This window comes from Alligator sinensis, unplaced genomic scaffold (assembly GCF_000455745.1).
Source record: "Alligator sinensis unplaced genomic scaffold, ASM45574v1 scaffold147_1, whole genome shotgun sequence".
NCBI classification, from domain to species: domain Eukaryota; kingdom Metazoa; phylum Chordata; order Crocodylia; family Alligatoridae; genus Alligator; species Alligator sinensis.
Genome location: NW_005841847.1, coordinates 168,030 through 191,969, shown reverse-complemented (window position 1 = coordinate 191,969; position 23,940 = coordinate 168,030). Strand labels below are relative to the sequence as shown.

The 23,940-nt window shown below is 40.1% G+C and overlaps 1 protein-coding gene across 6 annotated transcripts in view; it reads right to left on the bottom strand.

Annotated features, from left to right (window-relative positions):
- Window positions 1–23,940, bottom strand: part of ADAM22 (ADAM metallopeptidase domain 22) — a 126,279-nt gene that overhangs the window by 13,204 nt on the left and 89,135 nt on the right. For 2 of the 6 annotated variants that reach the window (XM_025208141.1, XM_025208151.1), the window contains 2 exons: window positions 21,835–21,935; window positions 276–399 (listed from right to left, as the gene is read on the bottom strand). In XM_025208141.1, the coding sequence (XP_025063926.1) occupies window positions 276–399; window positions 21,835–21,935 (225 nt within the window). Of the gene's footprint in view, window positions 1–275; window positions 400–13,206; window positions 13,378–17,695; window positions 17,763–21,834; window positions 21,936–22,506; window positions 22,737–23,940 lie in introns of those variants that run through there. The other 4 variants (XR_003094878.1, XM_025208137.1, XM_025208146.1 and 1 more) reach the window with 4 other exon arrangements.

The following is a 23,940-nucleotide window of genomic DNA, read 5'->3' as shown; positions in this document are numbered from 1 at the left end:
CCTCCCATTATTATTCTCAGGTAGGCTGAGCTCCCCAGACTCCCCAAGCAGTCTGGTCTGTCCTGGCCTCCATCTTTACCAATGACATCCAAGAAATTAGGCCTTTCTCCATCAGAGTTCACCTCTGGGACCTGTGTCAGTTCTTTTCTTGTTTGTCTGAACAAACCACTTATGTCTTGCTTAGCTTTGGGCAATCAGGCCCTGTATTATCCTTTTGAAAACTGATAAAATCAAATCACTTATCTGACTAAGCATACAAAAAGAGGGCCACGTACCCTGGCACTTTGCCTGTTAGCTTTTTTCTCCTCATCTGGAAGCGGAGGCATCGGGTATGGGTATTTTCTGCTGGAGGCAATAGATCCAGTGGATGAAGATGGAGACTTTGCAGGAGACAGAGTCCTGAGATGTTGAAACACACAACATAAATGCAATGTTTCTGGGCACCAGCTTCAATAGCAGCTGTAATTACTCTTTAGCTTGATTCAGACCAAATAGCTGCATACTTGATTATGGTCTCATTAGGGAACAAATCCATTCAATATGTATCTATTTACTCAAATCTTTACAATTCCCATTAAACTGGAAGGAAAACTTAACATTCCTTCTTAACTTGATTATAACTTCTTATAAAAATAATCCGCATTAAAAGGATTATATTATCATTATAAAGTTAACAAACCAAATTATTTATGGAATAAGCAGAGAATATAATACTGAAATGACATTATAACCTCGAAATATAAACAATATTAATATTAAAGCTCAATAACATCTTCTACTCATGGGTGAATGCACGGCATAAACAGTGAATTCTTTTTACAGGTTTTATACAGTAAGATGCTAAAATATCGGTGCATCAGATAAATCTCTTACTCTTTACAGATAACATATTAATTTACACAAAGTGCATGCAATTAGAGGCCAAACTGTTAGTTGTGAAGAAACAAAGGCATATACAAAGTGCTAACAACAAATTATTAGACATGCAAGCATCATACAGTGCATATTGTTCCAGCCAAAGAAAGAGTCTGATGAGAATATACAAAAATGGACTGATTAATCAACAGCAATCAGCATTTCTGTACAAAGTGAGTAGAGTAAGCAGTAGCAAGTAAATGTTTGTATCACATGAAAGGCATTCTCTGCATGTCAATAAGGCTATGGCTGTGTTGACTAGAATTTTACACCTAGAAAAACCTCTTACATTTCTGTTTACTTTTACCAAATCAGAGAACCCTACTGGGCTCCATACCTGGACCCAGGCAGAGGCAGTCTGGAAACAGAAAAGCTAAATTATCATGCCTCCTTTGTTTCATTTTACAGACAAAAGGGCAGATTTTGAAACGGGTCTCAGGCTGGTTCCCGTCTGTGCATGCACACATCCCCATGTACATTTTAAGCACTCTTACCTACTTGCTCCAGTTCTCAACTTTGCCTAAGGAAAACATCTTTACTGAATTTATGTGTGCAAGTTCTCTAACGGTGCACACACAGTTTGACAATGTGGCCCACGGTGATGACATCCATTAATATCACTGAAGATGAAGTCAAACGGGGACTACTCATGGTACAAAGCACTATACCCTGCAGTCACTTTGTAGGGTTGAGTTTTTTTATAGACTAGAGATCACCACAGCCAAATGTCTCTTGTTTACTCTGGAATGGTCTCATGGCATCTCAGCCATCCATTTTGTTTACAACTCATTTACATTTAAACAGGTTTTTTTAATAATTGTTTTTGTTTCTGGCTAGGCATCATCATTATTGTATCTGCAGTTCCCTATAGCAGCACACTCCTATCTCCCATACAGTGATTGATAGTAGTCATGAACAACAAGGTGTCAATGGAAATTATGATGATAACTGTCAAATTAAATTAACTTGTGTCACCAATAACCTAAGTTCCCATGGTGTAATCCAGGGGTGGCCAAACTTTCTAACCCTTCTAGCCACAAACCAAAATCTTGACAAGCTGCAGGATGTAAACCTTTTAAGATGAGAGCAGGCCAGATTCTGCACACTGTGCCCCAGCATAAATAATAACTGGTCATTAAATGACTCTCTCCAAGGGCTTCATTTAAACCACTTTGGAACCACCGTAACTCACAAGCTGTCATTTGGCCACTCCTCCTGCAGCCTCTAAGGTACATTTTATTGATGTAATAAAATGTAATTTTATTGATAGATCATGGTTGTGCCAATACAATTCCTCAAGAGGTTGATGGTTACATCTTCAGCGAGCGCATTTAGAGCACCCAGAAAGGTGAAAGAGCACAATAATCAAATGTTCTTAGCAGGGAAACTGAAAGCAGCTAATGAAATTTCAAATAATGTATTTGTGTGTGCAGCATCACAAACCTAACTGAGCACAAAACAGCACCTCCAAAATGACAGGCTATATTTAAAAAATCAGGAGAAAGGCTCACAGCAACACACTGACCAATATCCCTTTTCTCACTAATATATATATATATATATATATATATATATATATCTATATATCCTCTAATCCATGACCCATTTGTACTGATAAGAGCTCAACCAGTGTTTGTCCCCTTCATCCAAAAGAATATGGGCCAAAATTGAAAATAAAGAGAACTTATCTTTCAGTGATGATGAGACCAAGAAAAAATAATCATAGGGTTCATAGGTTACTCATACACTGTGTAGCAAAGGTAAAAAATCTTTGTTTTCTTCAAAAAAAATGAGGTAGGAGGTATGTGAAAAGAAAGAATGAGACATAAGCTGTTTGTTTTGGATTCTTAAGTCTCTATCACAGAATAAATTGCCTGTCATCTGATTATCTATGGCCAGATTTGTACTTGAGTGTGTGAACAGGGAGGGGGGAAGAGTAAAAAGAGACATCTTCCATTCTTACCGCCTGGACCAGGCACAAAGCACTCCCTCTTCTCCACAAACAGCTCTCATTAATAATGCAAGCCACCACAAGAAGCACAGAGACGAGGGCAAGCCATGGCCTGAGAGCTGTACAGAGAATGAAATGTATCTCAAGGATGGAGTGCTGTCCCGGTACAATAAGGTTTTCAGGAAAGATTCCTAGCTCACCCAGTGGCAATGCAACTCTGCGATTCTACCATGATGCAATGCCTGAATAGTACAGACTGGCTCTAAATCAGCTATAGGGGGCTAGGGGAAGTGTTCAGATGGAGTAATAGAATTCTGCTTCCAGGGATATCTGTTCAGCACCACTGGACAAAAAGGAGTTCCTCAGATGTAATCTAAAAGCAGGATCTGACCACCCAAATTATCTAACACGGTCATATCCTGTTTATGCTTCACTGCTTTTTGGTTTTCCCTGTTTGTCATTGTGGTGGGGGTTTTTTTCCTTTTAAAGAAAAAATTTTTTGGAAACTCAACATGTAGAAAAAAAGATGTCAATGCTTTGAGAATCAGGTGCTGGATTTTACCCAAGAGAAATTTATTTCATGACAAATGAGAATTAATAATCTCTGGGGGAGGTGCCTCTAAGTAAATTTATTAGCTCCTCATGCAAATGCAATGCTGCCTTTTCAAAGCAGGGTGAAACCAGGGCATCCACAGAGTGGTTTGCCTACTCATGGTACCTATAAAACCCCATACTTGTGCATACAAGCCCCTGTTTCCTCAGCCTACTGCACATACAACTACCTGATCTGCACACAAATACCAGTCTACACATGCAAATCCAGGACATTTTGGGGAGCATCAGCTGCACGCTACTCAGGTAAATTGAGCTTCACCCTTAGGTATGTTGAAAATGCAGTTACACACGTAAAGAGATGATCATCAGGGTTGTGTGAAGCTTTGGTAGCTGATTCGATTTGGAGGAGATTCAGCCCAATTTGGTGGCCAAATCTCCAAATCCGAATCGAATCAGGAGACCCATTAAAAGGTCCAAAGACTCTGAATTTATCTAAGTCTTGCCAGGTTCCAATGTGGGTTTTGACTTTACAACGCCGGACACAGCTGCCTCCAGCTGGTAAGTCTATTGTGGTGGGCGGAGGGAAGGGGCATGGGGAGGGGCAGATCAATGCCCCCACAGTGAGGAAGGGATTGGGGCTGGGACAAGCTGCCCAGCACGGGACTCAAGTAGGGGGGCTCCTGCCACTGTGTGCCACCGCGTGCTGCTGGCTCAGGAGCTGCTCTTCTGGTGGCTCCTCCAGCACTTCTCACCCCTGGTCCGGGAGGGCATAGGACCAGGTGTGTGCTCCAGGATCTGCAAGGGGTGGGCTGGGCCAGGCTGGGATCCAGGAGGCTGTTCCCAGCCACCCCCCGCCACGCTGCGCTCTGCGGGGTGGGTGGAGCCAGGGGTGCACTCCAGGGGGCAAGCCCCTGCTGCCAGACTACACTCTGCAGGGCGGGCAGAGCCAGGGCTGTGCTCCAGGAGGCTAGCCCCAGCCCCAGCCTGGAGCGCAGCCCTGGCTCTGCCCACCCCACAGAGCACAGCCTGGCAGCAGGGGCTTGCCCACCAGAGTGCAGATCGGTGGTGAGCAGCTGGGGCTTGCCTCCTGGAGCACAGCCCGGTTCGCACAGATCCAGGGGCACACCCCCACTCCCATGCCCTCCCAAGCTGGCGGTGAGAGCCACCAGAGGAGCCACCAAAAGAGCAGCTCCCAGACCAGTGGTATGCAATGGTGGGAGCTGCCCTCCCCAAGTCTCGTGTCCCGCCGACTGGGCAGCTTGTCCCAGCTCTAGCCCCAATCCCTCCCTCACTGTGGTAGCATTAATCTGCCCTGCCCCCCACCATGCCCCTTCCCTTCTCCCTCCACCCACCACAACAGACTTACCGGCTAAAGGGAGCTTTGTCCAGTGTCATCGAAGACTGCCTGTATAGTCTATGGCCAAATCTCTGAATCAGTGCCGAATCTCTGAATCCAAACAGGCCGAATCGAATCAGGACAGTGATTTGAATCACCAAGTCCCTCTGAATTGGCTGAATCAGAAGCAAGTACTGCTGCTTTGTACAGGCCTAATGATCATGCCCTCCCCGCACAATCACTGGCCACTTATTCCTATTACTACTTATGACAACACTCCATACACTCTTATAGTCTTAAGTACCACCTGGGGAGTTTGTGAAAAATGTATCGCAAATACATTATAGCACCTAGCCAGGTGCCTATGTACCACTTCAATACATAAAATGCAGTAATTTTTTTTTGAACATATGACCCTCAAGGATCTATCTTGCAATTGTTTATGTGCTGTGTATCCCAGATTTGAATGTACTTTAAATGAGAGAACTGTGTAATGCCTTTCTCATTTATAGCATAAAAGGAAACATTGTTACAGGGACACTTGTGGGTAACACAGGGTTGGAGCTGGGAAAACCTGCAGCTTTGGCTCAGTTGGTTTCATTTAGGTTTTACTAAGGGTTGTGGTTCTCATGGCTTCATGTCCATTAACTTTCAAGTTTGATTTTCATTTGAACCCTTATAGGAGACTTGAAATACAAAACAAGACCTATTAGGCTCCATTCATTGCTGCATGCTATATGGTAAGGAAGTTTAATATTGACTTAATATAGATTTCACTATTGACTTAAAATGAATCCATACACTTCTCAGAGCATTTGAAAGTTTACATGCTGGGGTCTGTGACCAGGAAGTTAATGAGCTGCTTCTATATTTGAAACTGCATCTAACAGTTTTGTAATCATCTTCTTGGGTGTCAAAACAGAATGCTGCCACAGCTCGGCTCATTTAGACAATGTTGGAGCCAACAACAGTGTGGTGGCAGTGTCCCTTATCATCACAACTAAGGATCTCCTATGTGACTTACAAAATTTAGGAAAGACCACTGATGGGTACCATGTATTCCTGTTAACAGTTACCAGTTTACCTTTGTAGACTTCACCAGTTTAACTAAACCCAGTTAAAATTACATCTGATTATAATAGTGATTATAATAGTGCAACCCCCTAAGATATGCACAGTTAAACTGGCTTATTTTGAGTTAGTTCAAGTCCGTTACTCTTAGGTTCCTGCCTCAAGTAGTGAAATACACAACTTTACTGGGAGCCTAAATAAGTAAGGCAATATCTCTTTTGAAACAGACAACTGGCTCAGCGATAGATACCAAAACACTCATACATGGAAAACATGAGTACAGAATCGGAGAATTTTAGGTGCCTAGTTGACATTTTTTATTAAAATATATGTGCCTATGGATTCCAAAATGCCTAACATATTAGATTTGGCTTCTTTTGAATCATATTCTTGGACATAAGCAACCAGATTCCACCTAGGGTGTATTTTAGGTACCTAATACCCCCTATTTTTCAATTTTTAGATCCAGTCCCAATTTACCAATTTCAGTAAAGCTACTTTAAGGATTTGGAGCTTGCTAATTTTTTTCTGACATAGGTAAGGTCATATTTTCAAATGTATAGAGGCCCAATTGTCCTCTCAATTTTTTTCAAGGATAGGGAAGGAACAGAGGTGAGAAAAAAATTGGAAGTGGGAGGAGATTTAGTTCCAGGGACAGGCTGTAAAATAGTCTTGTGCTTGGTTTGGGACATTAATTTTCAGTACTGCATAACATTTCTCAAGAATTATATACATTTCTAAAGCACTGGCTCACATGCACAGCACAGTCTCAAGAGAAATGGAAGTCAATGAGGGTCTTCTACAAAGCCCTCCATGGAAAGGAGGGAAGCTACTTTAAGAGTTCTCCATGTTGTCCATGATAAAGACTTGTATGTGATAAAGACATATGTTCTCCGTGATAAAGACTTTTTTCAACAGTGATGTACTATGGAAAATATAAATTTCATGGGTGAAGGCTGACCGAGTGGGAGATAGGGCCTTCCTCACAGTGGAACTAAGATATCAAAACTCATTACTGGAGAAGATCAAAAAACTGCAAACAGCTTGCTGCCTTCAGAATTTACTTTAACGTAGCTTTCTGGCAATTGCAACACAATATAGGAAAATGAAGAAGTGAGGAGAAAATGAATATTAAAGAAAAAGGAAAAAAGAGAGATACTGAAAGAAACTGAGGAGACTAAGGAACAGGGGAGAAAGGAAGGAAACTGTTTGACTGTGTGTGATGGGTAACAGGGAAAAAAGAGAGAAGATGGTCCTTTATAAATATAGCTTTTCTGAGAAGTGCTCAAAGAGTAAGCCAATAAAGATGGTGGAAATCTGGGGAGGGATGTATTAGGTGGTAGAAAGAAATGTTAAAGAAAAGCCTAAGTGGTCAGAAGAAGGGGAGCAGAGGAGAAAGTGAGAAGGAGGGATTAGAGAAAACAGAGAAAATAAAGGGAAGAAGACAGCTTATCTTCTTTTCCTTGCCTTCCTTCCTTATTATAGTCATATTTTCTGGACTCAGTGGGCATGTCCAGATGAGCGCAGCCATATTGGATTTGGCACCGCAAACACATCTGCAGTGCCACATACCGCACAGTCAGGTGTTCGCCGCTCTGCAAGGGCAGGCTGCCCATGTGTGTGCTACTCCTTTTTTTTTTTTCCGTGGGTTTTTTTGCCCCCTGGATATCCAGAGGGTAAAAAAAAACAAACTGGAGTAGCACACACAAGGTGCATCGCTGCTACTTGTCCCCAGGGAACCAAGCATCCACGCTCATCTGGACGCGGCCAGTGGGTACAGCTACATTTGCAATTAATGCAACATGATAAACTCTGCCACAGTTTGCATCTGAGTCAACTGCTTCCAGGCACAATATCTACACGTGCACCCGGGACAGCAGCAATTTGAGCCGGGACAGAACAGACCCCTGGCTGGCTGGCTGGCCGGCCTGACTGGGAGCAATGTACACCCTAACTCACCATCTACACAGGCATTGTAATGCAGTAAAGTACTCCACCATAAGACAGTACTATTCCTATGGTAGAGTTAATTACTTTACTGCTCCCTAATTCATGTAAACTGTGATGCTTTACTGAAGACCTAATTAGATTACTCTGCAGTGAAGTGCACATGTAGATGCATCTGGTGAGCCCTGATCACATTTCTGAAGGTTATTTTGAGCAAAGACCACAATAATGAGCCAACGATGAAAATATACTGCACTACAAATGCAAATGCTATCACTACAGGTTGTTTCTCTTAGGAAGATAAAGGCTTTTTTATTGAGAGTTAAAACTGTCAGCTGCAGTTTTCCACAGCTCGTGTACAAGTTCCTACTCAACAGAACATTGAGTTTCATGTCTTTCTTTGAGAACATTACACCAGAATCTGCTTTACCTTTTATTATTTTTTGGGGTGGCCTACAAAAAGAAATCTGCTACTTCCCTAAGGGGTAAGGGAATCCTGTCCACCAGGATCACACCATTAAATGTTTAGGGCCAGCCTGACGGTTTAAAAGAAAGTATGCAAAGATTCTTTAGCACACAATATCAATGTTAACTGGCTCTTCACAATTCTGCCCTCTTTAATTATTCATTTCACTTCTAGGATACCTCAACCTCCTTTACCTTACCAATGACATAAAATCAGAAAATTAGGGTTGGAAGGGACCTCAGGAGGTCATCTAGCTCAACCCCCTGCTTAAAGCAGGGCCATCCCCAACTAGATCATTCCAGCCACGGCTTTGTTGAGCCAGGCCTTAATAACCTTCAAGGATAGAGATTCCACAACCTCTCTAGGGAACCTATTCCAGTGCTTCACCATGCTCCTAGTGAGAAATTTTTTCCCAGTCTCCAACCTAATCTTTCCTTGCCGCAACTTGAGACCATTGCTCCTTGTTCTGTCATCTTCCACCACTGAGAACAGTCTAGCTCCATCCTCTTTTGAACCACCCTGCAGGTAGTACTCTAGATGCAGCCCCGTCAGTGCAGAATAGAGGGGAAGAATTATTTCTGCTAGCAATGCTCCTACTGATGCAACCCTGTATGCTGTTAGCCTTCCTGGCAACAAGGGCACACTGTTGACTCATATCCAGCTTATTGTCCACATCCACCTGAACGTTTTGTTTAGCTGTGTTGCCAATAGACATCTTTGCATTTTATTTCTGGCATAAGTTTGGAATCCTGTCCCTGGACTGTCCAATGTCTATCCTCTCTTCCTTCAAAAAATTAGTTAAATTTTGGATGCCTGATACAAATAGGGATTCCCCCTATCCTTAAAAATGTCAGTTGCAAATTTTAACTTTCTGCCCCAGCCTTTACTTGTTCTTTAGCATCTAATATAAGCTCTTTAGAAAAAAGAATCTGATTCACTGATGTCAGAGCAGTACTTGGTACATTGTGGATGTAAATGTAATACAGTCAAATACTAATTTCTAATAAAATATGTCTGCAGGGATGTTTATGTCCTATCTTCCATAGCTGCCAGAAGGATTGAGCTCCATATGCTGGGCAACACTTGATAACTGTTAACAATTAGGAAACATTTAGAAAAGTTATATAAGTAAACTGGAGGTGTAGATTTCATGGCAATTTATACACAGTTTATAAACAGGAAACTTAATTTGACCAGACCTACTTTCATATGGTCATGCTGATAGATATTGATTATATTTCTCCCCCTTTAAGTCTTTTATTAAATCAAATCTTGTGGTGACTGGTTTGTTACTTTTCTTAGGCTTGATGCCAGTCTGCCAGCCTTAGAATTACCTGGGTCATTCTATATAACCTGGATTAGTTTCACCCAGGATTAGATTTAGGATTAGCTTTACTCAAGATTAGCTTTACTCAACATTAGTTTCTTCATAGCCTCAGAGTATCAAGAGTTATTGAAAACTCAATATTTATAACATAGAGAGCTCTTTCTCCAGCTTTGTCAGTTCTTGGGTAAATTATCTGGACCTGGTGATTTAAATATGTCTCATTTTAGTAGCAGTTGTATAATATCATCCTGAATTACTGTTGGAAATTAAAGTGTTACATCAACATTCTGTGACATGAATGTAATGAATTTGTCTATCTTTTATCCATTATTATTCCAGATCGTGTACCCAAACCATTATAAAGACTCTTTTGTTCCTAATACACACAGAACACTTTTCCTGACTCGAAAATTTCCATTTGTAAATTTTGTTTCTCTTATCAATTTTCAACAGTTTTTAACTTCAGCTTTATTTGTGTGGGGTGAGAGTCCCATCTCTTCCATTTGTTATATTATTTTTTAACAAGTATCTTCAATTCCACGCTATGCTAAGCTGCTTCTTCGGCAAAACAACATCTTTCTCGGTTGCAACTTTTTGGGAATTAATTAGAATATTCTCAACTATCATTGTCACTATCATTTTTCTGTTTAAATTCTTCTACTAACAATACAAATAAAAATTATCTTCAGCACTGTAAAACTAGCAATTTTTAATGTATATTAAGGTACTTTAGGTTTAGATTTTATTCTGTTTGCTCAAAAGAAATGTGATCAAGTCATTGTTATTTGTACCTAAATTAATATTAACTTTTATTTGTTTTTCTTCTGGTGCTTTCCTGTGGAATTTGGTTCTCAGCTGCCTGAATCATATTCTTCTAAAGTTTACAAATAGCCTCTACCTTCTTTTCAAAAGATATAAAAGAGGATATTCTTAGCCAAACTTTCACCAGATACACATCTTCAATTAAAAGAGACTTTTCTAGGATTCACCTGCATGCATCTAAAGGTAAAGTTTATTCAAGACATTAAACTGATTATTGTTTAATACTAAAATAAATAAAAGTTCTAAAGCTATTAAGTAGCTAAGAGCATCCACTGTACTTTTTTCACAGCATAATTCACATACTTTTTTTCTACAAATATCTTTTTGGCTTTTCAAAATGCAAAATAAACAGATGACTTAATGAAAGAAACCTTGTATCTATTATTTAAAATACTTCAGTAGGCTGGGCAGGCAGGCTTCTGAGTTCACTTCCTTTATTCATGATTTTAGTTGATATTCATTTAATACGTCATTTCTACCATACTGCAGAGGTCCAAGAACATTAACACAGAAAAGGTTATCTCAACTAAATTGAAATGGTGGTTTCTAAAGCACTGTATGATAACCCAAATAACAATATGAGCTCCCTCATTTACACAGATCATGTTCACTTTGTGTCTTCCTAGTGTATTAATGAAAACTGTGATCTAGCTCTCACAAGAAAACATAGGCTAGGGACCAGAGTCTGAGTAATACTAAAATCTCCTTTTGCCACTTTGACAGAGTAAAGGGCTGCAAAATTGACCTAGATACTATCTCCTGCATAAGGGGACTTTGTTTTGATATAAGGGGCCGATAATGGGCATGGCCCCTAGTAGGTGCTAAACGACAACACAGCTGGAGCATAGTGAGCTATACTCTACTTCCCTAGACATAGCACAAGGCACCCCTTTACATTAGACCAATGATTCTCAATCTTTTTGGACTCAAGACACCTTCCAGAGAATGCCGGCTCTTATTTTTCACTCATTTCTTGACTACATAAAAATAATACAGCAATTCTTGTGTTACAAAGAACTCAGAAAAAACACAACAGGTCCCAATATTTCTAGCACTATGGATTCCTAGCTGAAATTTCTGGGTTTAACCCACAAATCATGTTTGCACACCTAACAGGGCTAACAATGTGTGGCACCAAGTGCACCCTTGAAAGTATCTCAAGGCACCCCAGCAAGATGCAGCACTTTGGATGAGAATCACTACACTAACATGTTAAAGATGTCTTTGCATCTCCCTCATTCTTATCCTAGGAGCAGGGAAATGAAAACTGAGAACTGAGCCCACTTCATGGAGAAATGTCCTGATTCAGGTGCACAAAGGAAGCTGACCTAATGTAGACTCGTCTATTTATCTTGCTATGTATCACATTCACATTTTTTCCTTTAAAAATAACTAATCATTTTTAATAGAACCCTATTTTTTGTAGCAACACTAAGTCACAGCATAGAGTATATTCTCATACATCTCACTTTTCCAATTAGAGTTAATTATTTCAGCCCCATTGAATTTTTAGGGTAAAATTCCACTATTTTTTATTCTTCTTTTCACTTCATTTTAGTATGCACTATAGAGACAGTGGGTAGAATAAATGTGTTATGAAACCACTTGCTTCAGTAAATTAAATTCTATTTAGGTTAAAACTACTTTATTAGTGGTAGATATGTCTCATGCCCATAAAACACTACTTGGCATAAAATGATGAGAAAGCTACTACAAGCTATAGATGGTGGTGGGAATGCATGCACTACAAACACCCCTTTCAATGGCTTCAGTAAAACATTCAGAAAAAGAATTGTAATTGCACATGAAGCCAAAAAACAGACATCAAAAGGCAGCAAATGAACAGGGGCCCTTTGCACCTATAGTAACTTGTATTGATATATACAAGATAGACGTCCCATCATATTTGTATATGCTGGAACAACTCTTAAAATGATATAGAATTAATTTACAAAATACCTAAAGTAGGGTCCTTCAGTGTTTTTATTCACATCTTCTACCCACTTAGCTACATTATATTCTCTTTTGAACCATGGATTTAAATACCTGCAGAAAGCAATGGAAGGAACAGAGAAAGCAGAAGAACAAGAAGAATAGAAAATCTGAGAACACATAGCACAGCTAAGCAAGGATGTCTTCATCCCCAAAATGCAAGTGAATATGGCAAATAAATCAGTATGGATGTTGGGTGACAACTAGGCAATGTGTACAACTGCATGAGAAAATTTGAACAACACCAGGACTCAAATTCAGGTCATCTGGAAATTCTTAAGGGCACATTTTTCATTTAATTTCCTGAGAGCAAAGTTCACTCCTACACAGACAGATAGCAGTGAACACAAGGCCTTTGCACCTCTTACATCTTCAAAATATGGAAGAATGCCAACAGCCTAGCAATTTAGTCTTTGCAGAGGTAGGGATTTTCATTGGCCCCCCTCTATACAGATGAATTTCAGTCTCAGCAATTTAAAGATCTCACTTTGTGCCACTGCAGATGGCTTGTTTTTACACTGATATGTGAAAAAAACCTCTTGTCTCTAACAGTGCTGTTTGATCTGGGGAGCTTGCAAGGAGGGCTGCAGAACCGGTCTCACATTTTACAACAGAAAACCTTGATTAGCAAAAGAAAGAAAAAGCTATTTTTAACCTTACAGGTTTCAAATGAACCATGAAATAATGTTATTTTATTCCACAGTTAGCAGTAATATTACAAGACATGAAGTTATTCTATGAATTAGTACATATGTATATTCTGTATTCTATATATTCAGGACATTTTATAACTGATTTCCCTAATGCCCAAATAGGAAGCTTACTTATTTGGGGGGGTTTTCCTCCACTCCCTTTATAACATTAATAATAAAGGGTGATGTATAAACTGAGTTATCTGTTTGGCACAATTTAAGCTCTGCATTTCTGGCACGACCACCACCAGGCTGAATCAGTTATTTTAATCACCTCCTTTACATAATAGGGACCAGCACAATCTGAAACAGTAATGAAATGTGACAATTAAAAAAATGCAAATTCTTAGTTACTTAATATCCTAATGGCTGGATCTCCCAACACATACTCATGTGCACAGTTCTAGGACTGATCCCACATGTCTGAACAAGTCCTGCAAGGGATTGCTCAGGTGAATAAAGTTGGGTAAAGTTTTCTTCATTTTTTTTAATACAACCATGACACTACAATATTTCAAACCAAGTCGAAGACTAAAGCCTGGAGTAGTTTTGGACTCCATAGACCTCCTTTTTTGCTCTGGAACTTCTTCTCCCCGCCCCGCGTAAGCACAGCAACAGCTTTCACAAAGTATTCAGCTGCAGCCACAATTGCTTCCAATCAGCTTTCTTATTTAAAAATGAGTGAAACCAGGAGTGCTTTATGCTTTCCTTAGGAAAAAGTAAAAGTTAAAAGCAGTGGTGCAGCCACAGAGAAAGAACTAGTAAAGCAGCAGGCTGGTGCCAATGTCATTAGAAACTAATGCTTATGCTTATGATGCAGTTTTAATTGCTGATGTGGCTACAGATTTCCTGGGGAATCAGACATAGCTGCAGAACTTTTAACCTGCACTTTTTTATTTGAAGGAGTCTTTTGGTAACCATGAAACACTCCCAATCTGGCTTCTTTAATCAGAAAACAAAATGTAATGTGGCAACAAAGCATGCAGTTGTTATAAACTAGAGTTTGTGAGCTTCCCGGGCCTGATCACATACAGGTAACTCCCATTCCTTCCAATGTATTTACTATTGAAAGATTTACATCTCATCTCAGCAGACCACTGAATGATATCATAAGAAAGCTCTCAGATTGCTATTTGTGGTCATTTGTTTATCCATCATTACTGGAATCCATATATGCTTTAAATAATAAATTCTCATTTTAAACAAAATCATCCTTTAGGTCTAAGTCTGAAAACTAGACCAATGGCTTGATTTGGCTGGTAGCGCAACATGCAATAATGCGAACGACCTGGGTTCAAGAGTGATCTTACTCCTCAGGCTGGCAACGAGGAGGGTTTAGCTAGCGCTGCATTAGCAGGAGCACCTCCAAGCAGTCAAAGGTGTTTTGCCACAGTGATACTACTGAATACTCAGGGAAGGGACTTTTCATGGGATAAAATGGCAGCCCAGAATGCAGGGGCAGGTGAAACTGACCTGTGATCCCGACTCCCTGAATGGGGGAGAGGAGAACCCCCTTGGCTTATGCCTTGAGTCGGGATATGGTGGGCGAGAGAAAGCCCAGGCTCAGATGCATGGGTTACCCTGCTGCAAAAACACAATATATAATAGAAAATCTAAGCCAAAAAGTTGACATCAACAATAAGGAAGATGCACGCTTAGAGGAAAAGTAACATCAATTAACAAAGAAAACCAATATTGCTAATTGGCAAAACACATCTTACTAGGACATGCTTTAACACATGTCTCCATTTTAATTGTCAAGATATTCAAAAGGTCTGCATTACCTTTCTTGGATCATAAGTACTGATTTTAACAGAAAGCTATGACTATCAGACCACTTAATCAAACTGGCATTGTCTGGTGTTGAACCAGCTGAGTATATTAAAGAAATGAAAACTCCCAAGTGTTTTTTGACTAATCTGGAAGCAAAGCCTTACAAAAATAGCTATTAGAGTCCCCAGGGAGCTGTGACATTTAGCAGCAGCCTTACATCAACCATGAGCAATCTGTTACATACTATGGCACACACAAATACTGACCAGGACATTTTTCAGGAGTTGCCTGAGATGCTTGCTGTGCCCTTTTCCTGGATATTAACGAGAGCCACATGGTTGAAACCCTCTTCAATGCTTCAAAAATTTAGAAGAGACTAATTAACTGTGTAACTGCATGTGTAAATACTTGAATTATGCACACATCCAGAATATTGCTCAAATTAGGCTCATGAATATTCTAACAGTCAATTTACAGTGTCTCTTGTTCTCTAGCAGGAGACTATAGCATAGCACCTTCTTCTCTTTCAGTTGTATGCACAGTTCAACTCCTACTGGACACATAGGAAAGTATTCCAAATGCTGTATTTTGCTTCAGAATAGACTATTTAGATTCTTCACTTACTAGGGAAGTTAACAAAGTTAATAAAGTGGCTGTCTGGAAATGTTGGTCACAATTAGTAACAAATCATACCTGGTCTTTTTTTTTTTCAAGGTTTGTTTTCATATTTCTAATCAAATTGTGTGCCCCCATATAATTCTCTCTTCTCCCCACTGACTGAAGAAGTGCTGCATGTAGAGGATCCAGTTTCATTGCTGTGAAACCTATTCACATGATGGCTGATCTCCCTGTAGAGCAAACTCTTAGAGGTTGGCTTCACAGTCATCTTTCCCCCCATCCCCAGAGACACCAAGAGAAAGGATGTCTCCCTAGCCCACCCAGGCTGGCAGATGTCTTTCAGAAATAGGGATGATATCCACCCCTCCATAGACTGCTGCTTTGCCGTCTGCAGCAGCAATTTGAGTCTTCTCTCTTCAGCATCAGCCTCTTTGCTGTTACCATCTTTGTTTATGACAGAATAAGCAGCAAGGAGGAAAGGAGAGAATTAGATAGGAAAGAAATTCTAGGTTACAGTAAGGAATATTATATAAACAGAAGAGGAGTTAAATCAATTTTGACCCTCTCTTCCTACTCTAGCATTCCCACATGGCTGGGTTGATCCTAAAGTAAACAAAAAAGGTTTATTTGGTTTAATTTTTATAGACCAATTTCAGCCATGGTGTAACCAAACACAGCTCCATTGAATAAGAGGTATGTGAGGTCTGAATTTGGCACTGAGGTTTCTAAGCCTGCTTAAAAAAAAGTATAATTAGAAAACAAGAGAGAGCCCAAAACAAGTTTCTACAGAAGGGCTTTCTATCCCATCTGTACTCTAAGCACTTTCATTAAGAAGCTAGTTTTGCTCTTATCAAATTGTCTCATGCAAGTAAAGACAACCAAAAAGAACCGAAATAACAACATTCCAACTAGAGTTTATCAGCACTGAGACGAGAAGCACAGGAGTGCTAGTCACTTAAAAGATAAACTCTGAGGAATCTAGGACTATTACTACTAGTTTAATGTTGCCATTCTTGACCATGCAGTATTTTAACTACTTATGTACATCAAGCTATATTTTCTATAATTTGTAACAGAGTTCTCCTACATGAACCTTATGTAAACCCACATATTTAAGAACACTATAATGAATTTGGAAGACTTGGGTTTTAGAATAATCCTTGAGCAGGAAAAGGCAGGGTACAGAGAGGAATTATCCCTATTCATTTCCAGAAGGGATGCTACCAAACCCAATAAAGGTGCAAACATTACTGCTGGCAATGTGGGGAGGAGGAGTAACCAGTACCATCACTGACAGAAAAGTGGAAATTCTTCAGTGGTACTACAGCATTAAGAGAAATCCAGTGGGAAATGCTTGACAAGTTGTGGGGTTACAGTTCCAAGCATTCATCATCCATTCATATAGCATGGTCTGGCTAAGCTTAAAGAGGATATTTCAGGTAAATAGCAAGGACAGGGCTCTTCAATATATTGAACAACCAATTTAAATAATTTTGTAAATGTATCTGTGGAGCTTTTACAGATGAGAGTTTTACAGATGGACTCCATTGATAATGTTTAAATTAAGGCATATATGTCTTAATTTCTTTATTGCAACCATATTGGACTGCATGCAAAGCCCACTGACATCAATAGAGGGGCTCTGGCCAACTTCATGGCATGTTAGATAAAGCTCCTTGTTGGTACACCCTTATGTTGTTCTGACTCCAGAGGTTACAAAAGATCATTTATTTTCAAACTTGACAACTCAGAACAATAAACTGTAAGCATGTTCTCAAATCAGTTAGATTAGTTTCCTAAAATCACTAGCTGAGTACTCAGAGATAGAAATCTGTGTTCCTGGGTGAAGCAGGATATAGTGCACTGGTTGCACTCAGGGTAAAGACAGAGAATGGAAAACAAGGTATCAAAATTCCACTACTGCATCAAGATATATTCAGCAGTGGTAATTTACTGTAGACAACAGCCCACTGTGATGGTGCCAGGTGTCACCATCAATGGGGATTGCTATGGGCACACTTGTGAAGAAGCCTATATTAAAAAGAAAATTAATAGTTAATTTTAAAAAATGAAAAATAGAGGTTAAACTGTTTACCAGACTGTCAGTCAATACTCTGAATGGGCCACATAGAACGTCTATAGCATCTACTTTAACATACTCCCAATGTATATCAAACCAGCATGTGTTTATATGCTGTTTTCTGCTTTGCTGCTAGAGGGTCAGACTTACTCAGTTGAATTAGACCGTGGCCTAAATCTTTTGCCTCTGACCTTCTTTCTGTTTCCTCCTATATTACCTGAAAGAGATCAAAGGATAAAGGGAGAGGAAATAACATCTTGAAAGCTATGTGTACAGCATTCCAAGAATGCTCATGTTCATTATTGAAAGCTATGTGTACAGCATTCCAAGAATGAGCATGTTCATTCCCCAGCCTGTCAAAATAGCCATATTGCCAGTCTCAACTGTTCAACAATCGTAAAACTTAAAAAAAAAAAGGTCTATTTGTCTTTATTTGAATGTCTACGATAAACAGTTGAGTCACATTTTCAATCTATTTCTCTGCAACTCTAAGGGCTAGAAAAATACTTTTAAAAAAACCAAAGCTGAAAGTCTCACCCAATCATAACCCTCCAGGAGCTAGGCCTGTAAGAAAAATGCTGAATATTTTGAAATTCATATTAAAACCAGAAGAGCTGGCAACTATGGTAGATTCCCCCACATTTTTTAAGTCAGCTCACATTGGCAGGCATTAGAAGAACAGATAAAAACAAGGAGATGTAATTTCAAGGTAATGAACCATTCCACAGACAGTTTAACATGACAGTTAAATCTTTTTATAAAATATATTTTACACTGGTGGCCCCAGACCTGTACCATCACTGCTGGACCCCCATCGCTGCTGCCGCTGGACCTGCCATGGCTGCCACTGGCTCCCCACAGATCCAGCTTGGGGGGAGTCCATGGCCCAGGGCCCAAATGAGTTTGACAACCCTAGGTTACACAAACATTTGTCAGGAATGGCTGATGCAGGGAAGATCCTTCCTTGAGCAGGATATTAGACTAGATGAGCTCCTAAAGCCATATTTTCCTATGATTCTAATGTCCAGTTCTGTGAGGGTCTGCATACTTCAGCTAAATTGTGTGTTAAATTCAATGGGACTTGAGGATGCCTTTCACCTTGAGGGACTGAGGCTCCTTAAATGATCAGGCTTTTACAAACTTCTGGGGCTTCACTGGGTGCATCTACACAAGATGGTAAATGTGCAGTAGATTAATTCTACCGTGAATTAGCTCATGATGGCAAAAAGCCATGCTAATTTTAGAATTAGTTTACTGTGCATTAGCATCGCTTAAAAGACATGCACCAGTGCTACTGTACAGTAGCGCCAGGTACTGCACATTTAGTCAGTACCTGTTATTACCAGTACAAAACTTAATGAGCAGTAGCTATGGTGCATTAATGCAGGTGTAGACGTGCCCACTGAGAACCAGATTCCTTATTCTGCATTACATTCTACTCAGCAACAATGGAAGAAGACCTCCAGGGAAAACTTTTAGCCTCCTGATCCTGCATCACCAACAGTATTATTTTTTTTCCCTGTCCCCTGAGGCTACACAGAATAGTCTATCACCATCCTCTTTATAACCACCCTTCAGATATTGGAAGCCTGTTATCAAATCCATCGAAGTATGGAGAAGCAGTTCTAATATATATTACTACAACTGGGTTCCTTAACCAGACCATTTTTTAAGCATCCCTCTCCCTACTTACACTAGGAGTATGTCTAGGCTAGTGGCTTTCAGCCTTTTTTTCATTTGCAGACCCCTAAAAATTTTCAAATGGACGTGTGGACCCCTCTGAATTGTAAATGTGGTTGGTATTCACATACTTTTGATTGATCATAGTTATCATTTGCAGACCCCTTAGACAAGCTGCAACCCCCCAGGGGTGTGTGGACCACAGGTTTAGACCACATCCAACCATGCTGCCTCTGTGAAAACATGTTCCACCCAGTCACTCTCACTCTGTGCACACCAAATGCCAGAAAAAAGTAATGTTGCTGCCATTAGAGTAGTTCTAATAAGGCATGACCAAACTTGAGCGTGCCACCAGGCACACAGCAGACAGAGGCTACAGTATGTTTTTCTGGCATTTGACGTGCTTTGAGTAGGACTGCAGTCACTAGCATGAGAGGCCAAGAACACGTATCCAAAGGGTTGAGAGTAGTTGGTATGGGAGTCAGCTCTGGGCCTACTTCCCTATACAGGGCAAGGATTCTCCTGAGACTTAACAGTTTCATTCCATTTTGCTCTAGCTATGATACATAGTCAGTTCAGAGGACCAAGAAATTCAGCATGCATCTAAATTGGGCATTCAGAATGTATCAATTGTCTGGTTGAATTTATTTTTAGAAATTATTAAGAGTAGAATGCTGGATGGAAAGATAAAGATAATTTCCATATATTTATCACAGGATATTGAATTTAAATTATGACCTCAGCATCATTAAACATTAACAACCCACCCCTGTTTAGAACATATACACAAATGTAAATATGCCCATTGTCACATAGTTGCTAAAATTGTATCAAGACAAACAATAGATCCAGTACTGTTACTATAAATTTATACATTTCCCAATGTAAGTTGTGAGAATTTTGGCTCAGAGCTGAAAGAGCAGACAGAATTAATTGGTAGAATTATTTAATGAGAGTGGTACCCTCATTAAAACAAGACTGTTATCTTGTCTTGTGTTTAAGACAGAGTGTACTTACACTGTCCCAGGAGTGAATTGGACATCATGCTGAACCTGGACGTGAATATGGGGAGAGAAGCTACCATGAACTGGCTCTAAAAATGAAGGAGCATCTGGTTCCCTAGTACAGCTGCAGTGGCCAAAGAGTGAGGGATGAGACAAAAGCTCTAACTGTTCCTCTCCCTATGTGCAGGAATTGAGTATAGAAGTCCTTAAGGAGTTACTTGCCCATGATATGGGTAGCCAGTGCAAGAAGACAAGCAATGCTTCCATTTCTGTTACTCCCCTACCTGATTAGTAGAGAAAAGACCAACCTGGATCTTACTAATGAACTAATACAACAGACTTGGACATTGACAAACAGCAGTGTAATAGCCCTCAGACTAAAATACTTACAGACAGAATTGCAAAAATATTTATGTACTGGAAAAGACAGCTGGGACCTAGTAGGATTTTCAAATGTGCCTAGGTATTGGAGTCAATGGAAGGCAGACACATAACCTGCTTAGACATCAGTAGCCCATTTGCATTTCCAGACACCTAAATACCTTTGAAAATCTCTCTCTCAAAGCCTTATTTCAAAATGTAGCATGTCCTATTTTAGTATATTTGGTCTTATTTACAGTTCATTTCAAGCAATATGGATCATTCTAGAAGGAATTCAGTTCTTCTTGAGTGCCTAAATACATATCTCTTGGTCTTCATCTTTGAAAAGCTACAGTAGGGCCATCTGATGCTCCCATGTACAGTTCAATTAGAGGGTTCAAATTCTTAATTTTTCTCAGAAAAAGAAAATAAGGAAGTATTTTATTGGTTTGATGGTTTTTTTCCAGGTATTCCAGGGACTTGCATGGTGAATTGGCCACAGTAGGCCAAGTGGCATGTTTTATTACAAAAATACAAAATCTGGCCCATTCTGTTCAAGTGGCACAGAAACAGAAAGTATTATGTATTCCTAAGTGGGCATAGAGCACACACTGGGTCATAGGCCACCCCCATCCCCAAGGGTCAAGTGGAGGGTCAAGGATAAGGGTGTGATATATGGCTTGAGTGAGTATATAATTGTCAACTGGTAAATGATTTCTAGCGGATAACTAATAGCTAGAGCATCCCCAAGCCTGCACTTAACTCCACTAGAACTACCAGAATTGTGGCTAGCTCCCCAGTCAGAGACTTGAGGAGCTGTTGTAATGGTTAACACATTGTCCCCACCATGGGTACAGCAGAGAATTCAGGTCACTACATCTGTATCAGAGTCACTCTTAGTTGAATGTATGAGGCATGTTTGTTTCAGGTACTCAAAAGCTCATTTGAAAGTGACAGCTGAAAAGTAACATCTAAAATCTTATTTAGAACTGCAGTTTGGCCCATTGCCATAGACCTAGAATAATTTACCTCTTGGAGTTGGAGGGTCCCGAGTTCCTGCTTTTAGCGATAATGCAAAATATACTAGTGTGTTGTGATGTTAAATCCCAATTCCAAGGCTAATAACAAAATGTATACAGTTTTAGGGAGTCATGTTCCTGTCCAAAGAACATTTAAATTGTCAGCATAGAGGTGGTGACGTCAAGGCAGGTTTTGACTGTAGCCAGTGCAAAAGTTCACCCTTACCTTGCCATGAGTTACTTCTAGGTCTCCCATTTTCACAGATGTCTGAAATATGTTTTGTGTCTGGGATCCTTTCACTCCAGGAATGAGATAATCCATTTGACCTGGAATAGGAGGGCTCATATGTGGCTGTTGTTAGAGTATCTTCTAATAACTAAATATTAGGTCAATGAGTTAAAAACATTTATATTTCTAGGGCTGATCACACAACAAAGCCTAAAGGTCTGTCTGCACTAGCAGAGTGCACTGTACTATGGTTAAACAGTCTAGATAAGTTTTGCTTGCAATGTCTGTTCCTGCAATGGTACCCCGTGTCCACATTTAAATAGTTTAAGTCAACTGGTTCAGCATCCATCCAGCTGTTCCTGTACCATTCATGGCCAGGCTCCCAAGGTATCTATACCTATCTATGCTTTAGATCCTCCCAAGCACATGTTCTTTTATCACCTATACTAGCTACAGTGGTTTAGTCTGATATTTGAACCAACTTGCCTGTGGGACACATACTAACAAGCATAAGAGGGAACCATGATGGTGAAAGATGGTTGGGAGGCTTTATTCTACATCTCCCCACTGCCTTTAGCCTGGGAAGACCAGAATTATCATGATAATCAGGGGTGAATCCAAGAGATCAATAACTCATTCTCAGCTTCATATAAGGTTACTGATATTTTATTCTTTTTGTGAGTTGATGACAGTGCTGTGCAGATTTAGGCCAAAGCCTTGGCTGAATAATCAAATGCTAAGCACAAGGTAATATTTTTCTTCCCTCTTGTATTCCCATCTCAGATATGTGTGATGAGGGCCAGCACTAGTGGAGATGGGAGGCCTTGCAGGAACCTTTCTCAGACAAAGCCAATTCTGCTGCCCATCCCATTTACTGTAGCGACAATCCAATGTTTGGTCTACAACAGAGGACAGAAGACAACTGACACTTAGAGACTGTGGAAAGGTAAGAGAAATGCATGTATTTATTTGGATGGCCCTTTCCTGAGGAGGGTACCTGTGTTTTTTCACTGTAGTCAGAGGTGTAACTGGGAATTTTAGTACCCTGGGCAGGGTGAGGGCAAAGGCAGGGGTTCCAAGGGCTGGGGGTGGTAATAGGAGGGGGGTGTTGAGTGAGGGAAGAGTCTTACTAGAAATTCAAAAGACCCTGGCTGATGTTAGTGTCCTTACACTGCATGCTGCTGCCACCACTACTACATGGGTTCCCCACACATCAGTGTCAGCTACAGCTGCCACATGGGTTGCCTATACACTGACAGCTGTTCCTGCTGTTGCTGTGTAGGTTCCCCAGGGACCACTATTCTGGTATCCCCACTTAACCAGTGCCTGGGGCTGGTGCCCCCAGTAACCCTCCCCCCCCGGCCAGTTACACTGCTAATTACACACATGTTCTTCCAACCCTGCTCTTTCAGAAGGGAGACATCTGACAGAAACTGCTTAGATAGCTCTGTGAAGATCAGGCCTGTCAGAAGCCATACTAAAACAAAAGCCCTTTTTATTGTTTCAAACTTACATTAAGTGTTAAATATCAGAAAGTTTTAGGGAGTTTAATATAATTTTATTGCTACTGGTTTCTTTTACTGGTAAAGGAGACTGGTCTACTGTTTAGCATGTATAGAATTTGTTGTTTTAAATTTAACTTTTATAATAAAACCATGTGTAAACGTTGGAATGATTTATATTGAATTCTGTCCAGCAAACTGGACAATGCATATTAGCGTAAAGAAGCCCAGATCAGTGCTTGCAGGACTGCCAAGTGATGAGAGTATTTTTAGACTGAGTGCACTGAAGACAAGCTTCCTGATAGGTGGGTAACAGGACTATAGGGACCCAAATGGAAAGACTATTAATCTCTTCCTTTACTGGTTTGTCTTGTGTTCCTGGGTCTGGTCATGGTGTGGATTGAGGCATTATCCAAACTTGTTCAACAGTGGTGCAACATAGTCGTGGCAATATCAACATTCTCTAGTGTAGACAGACCTTAGGGATCTCTTAGCATTGTGAAATAAACAATAAGCAAGTGAAAGCAATGTGAAAGGTATGGAAGTATGAGGAGGAACAAAGGCATATAATGAAATAAGAGAAGGGTTAAAGAACATTCAG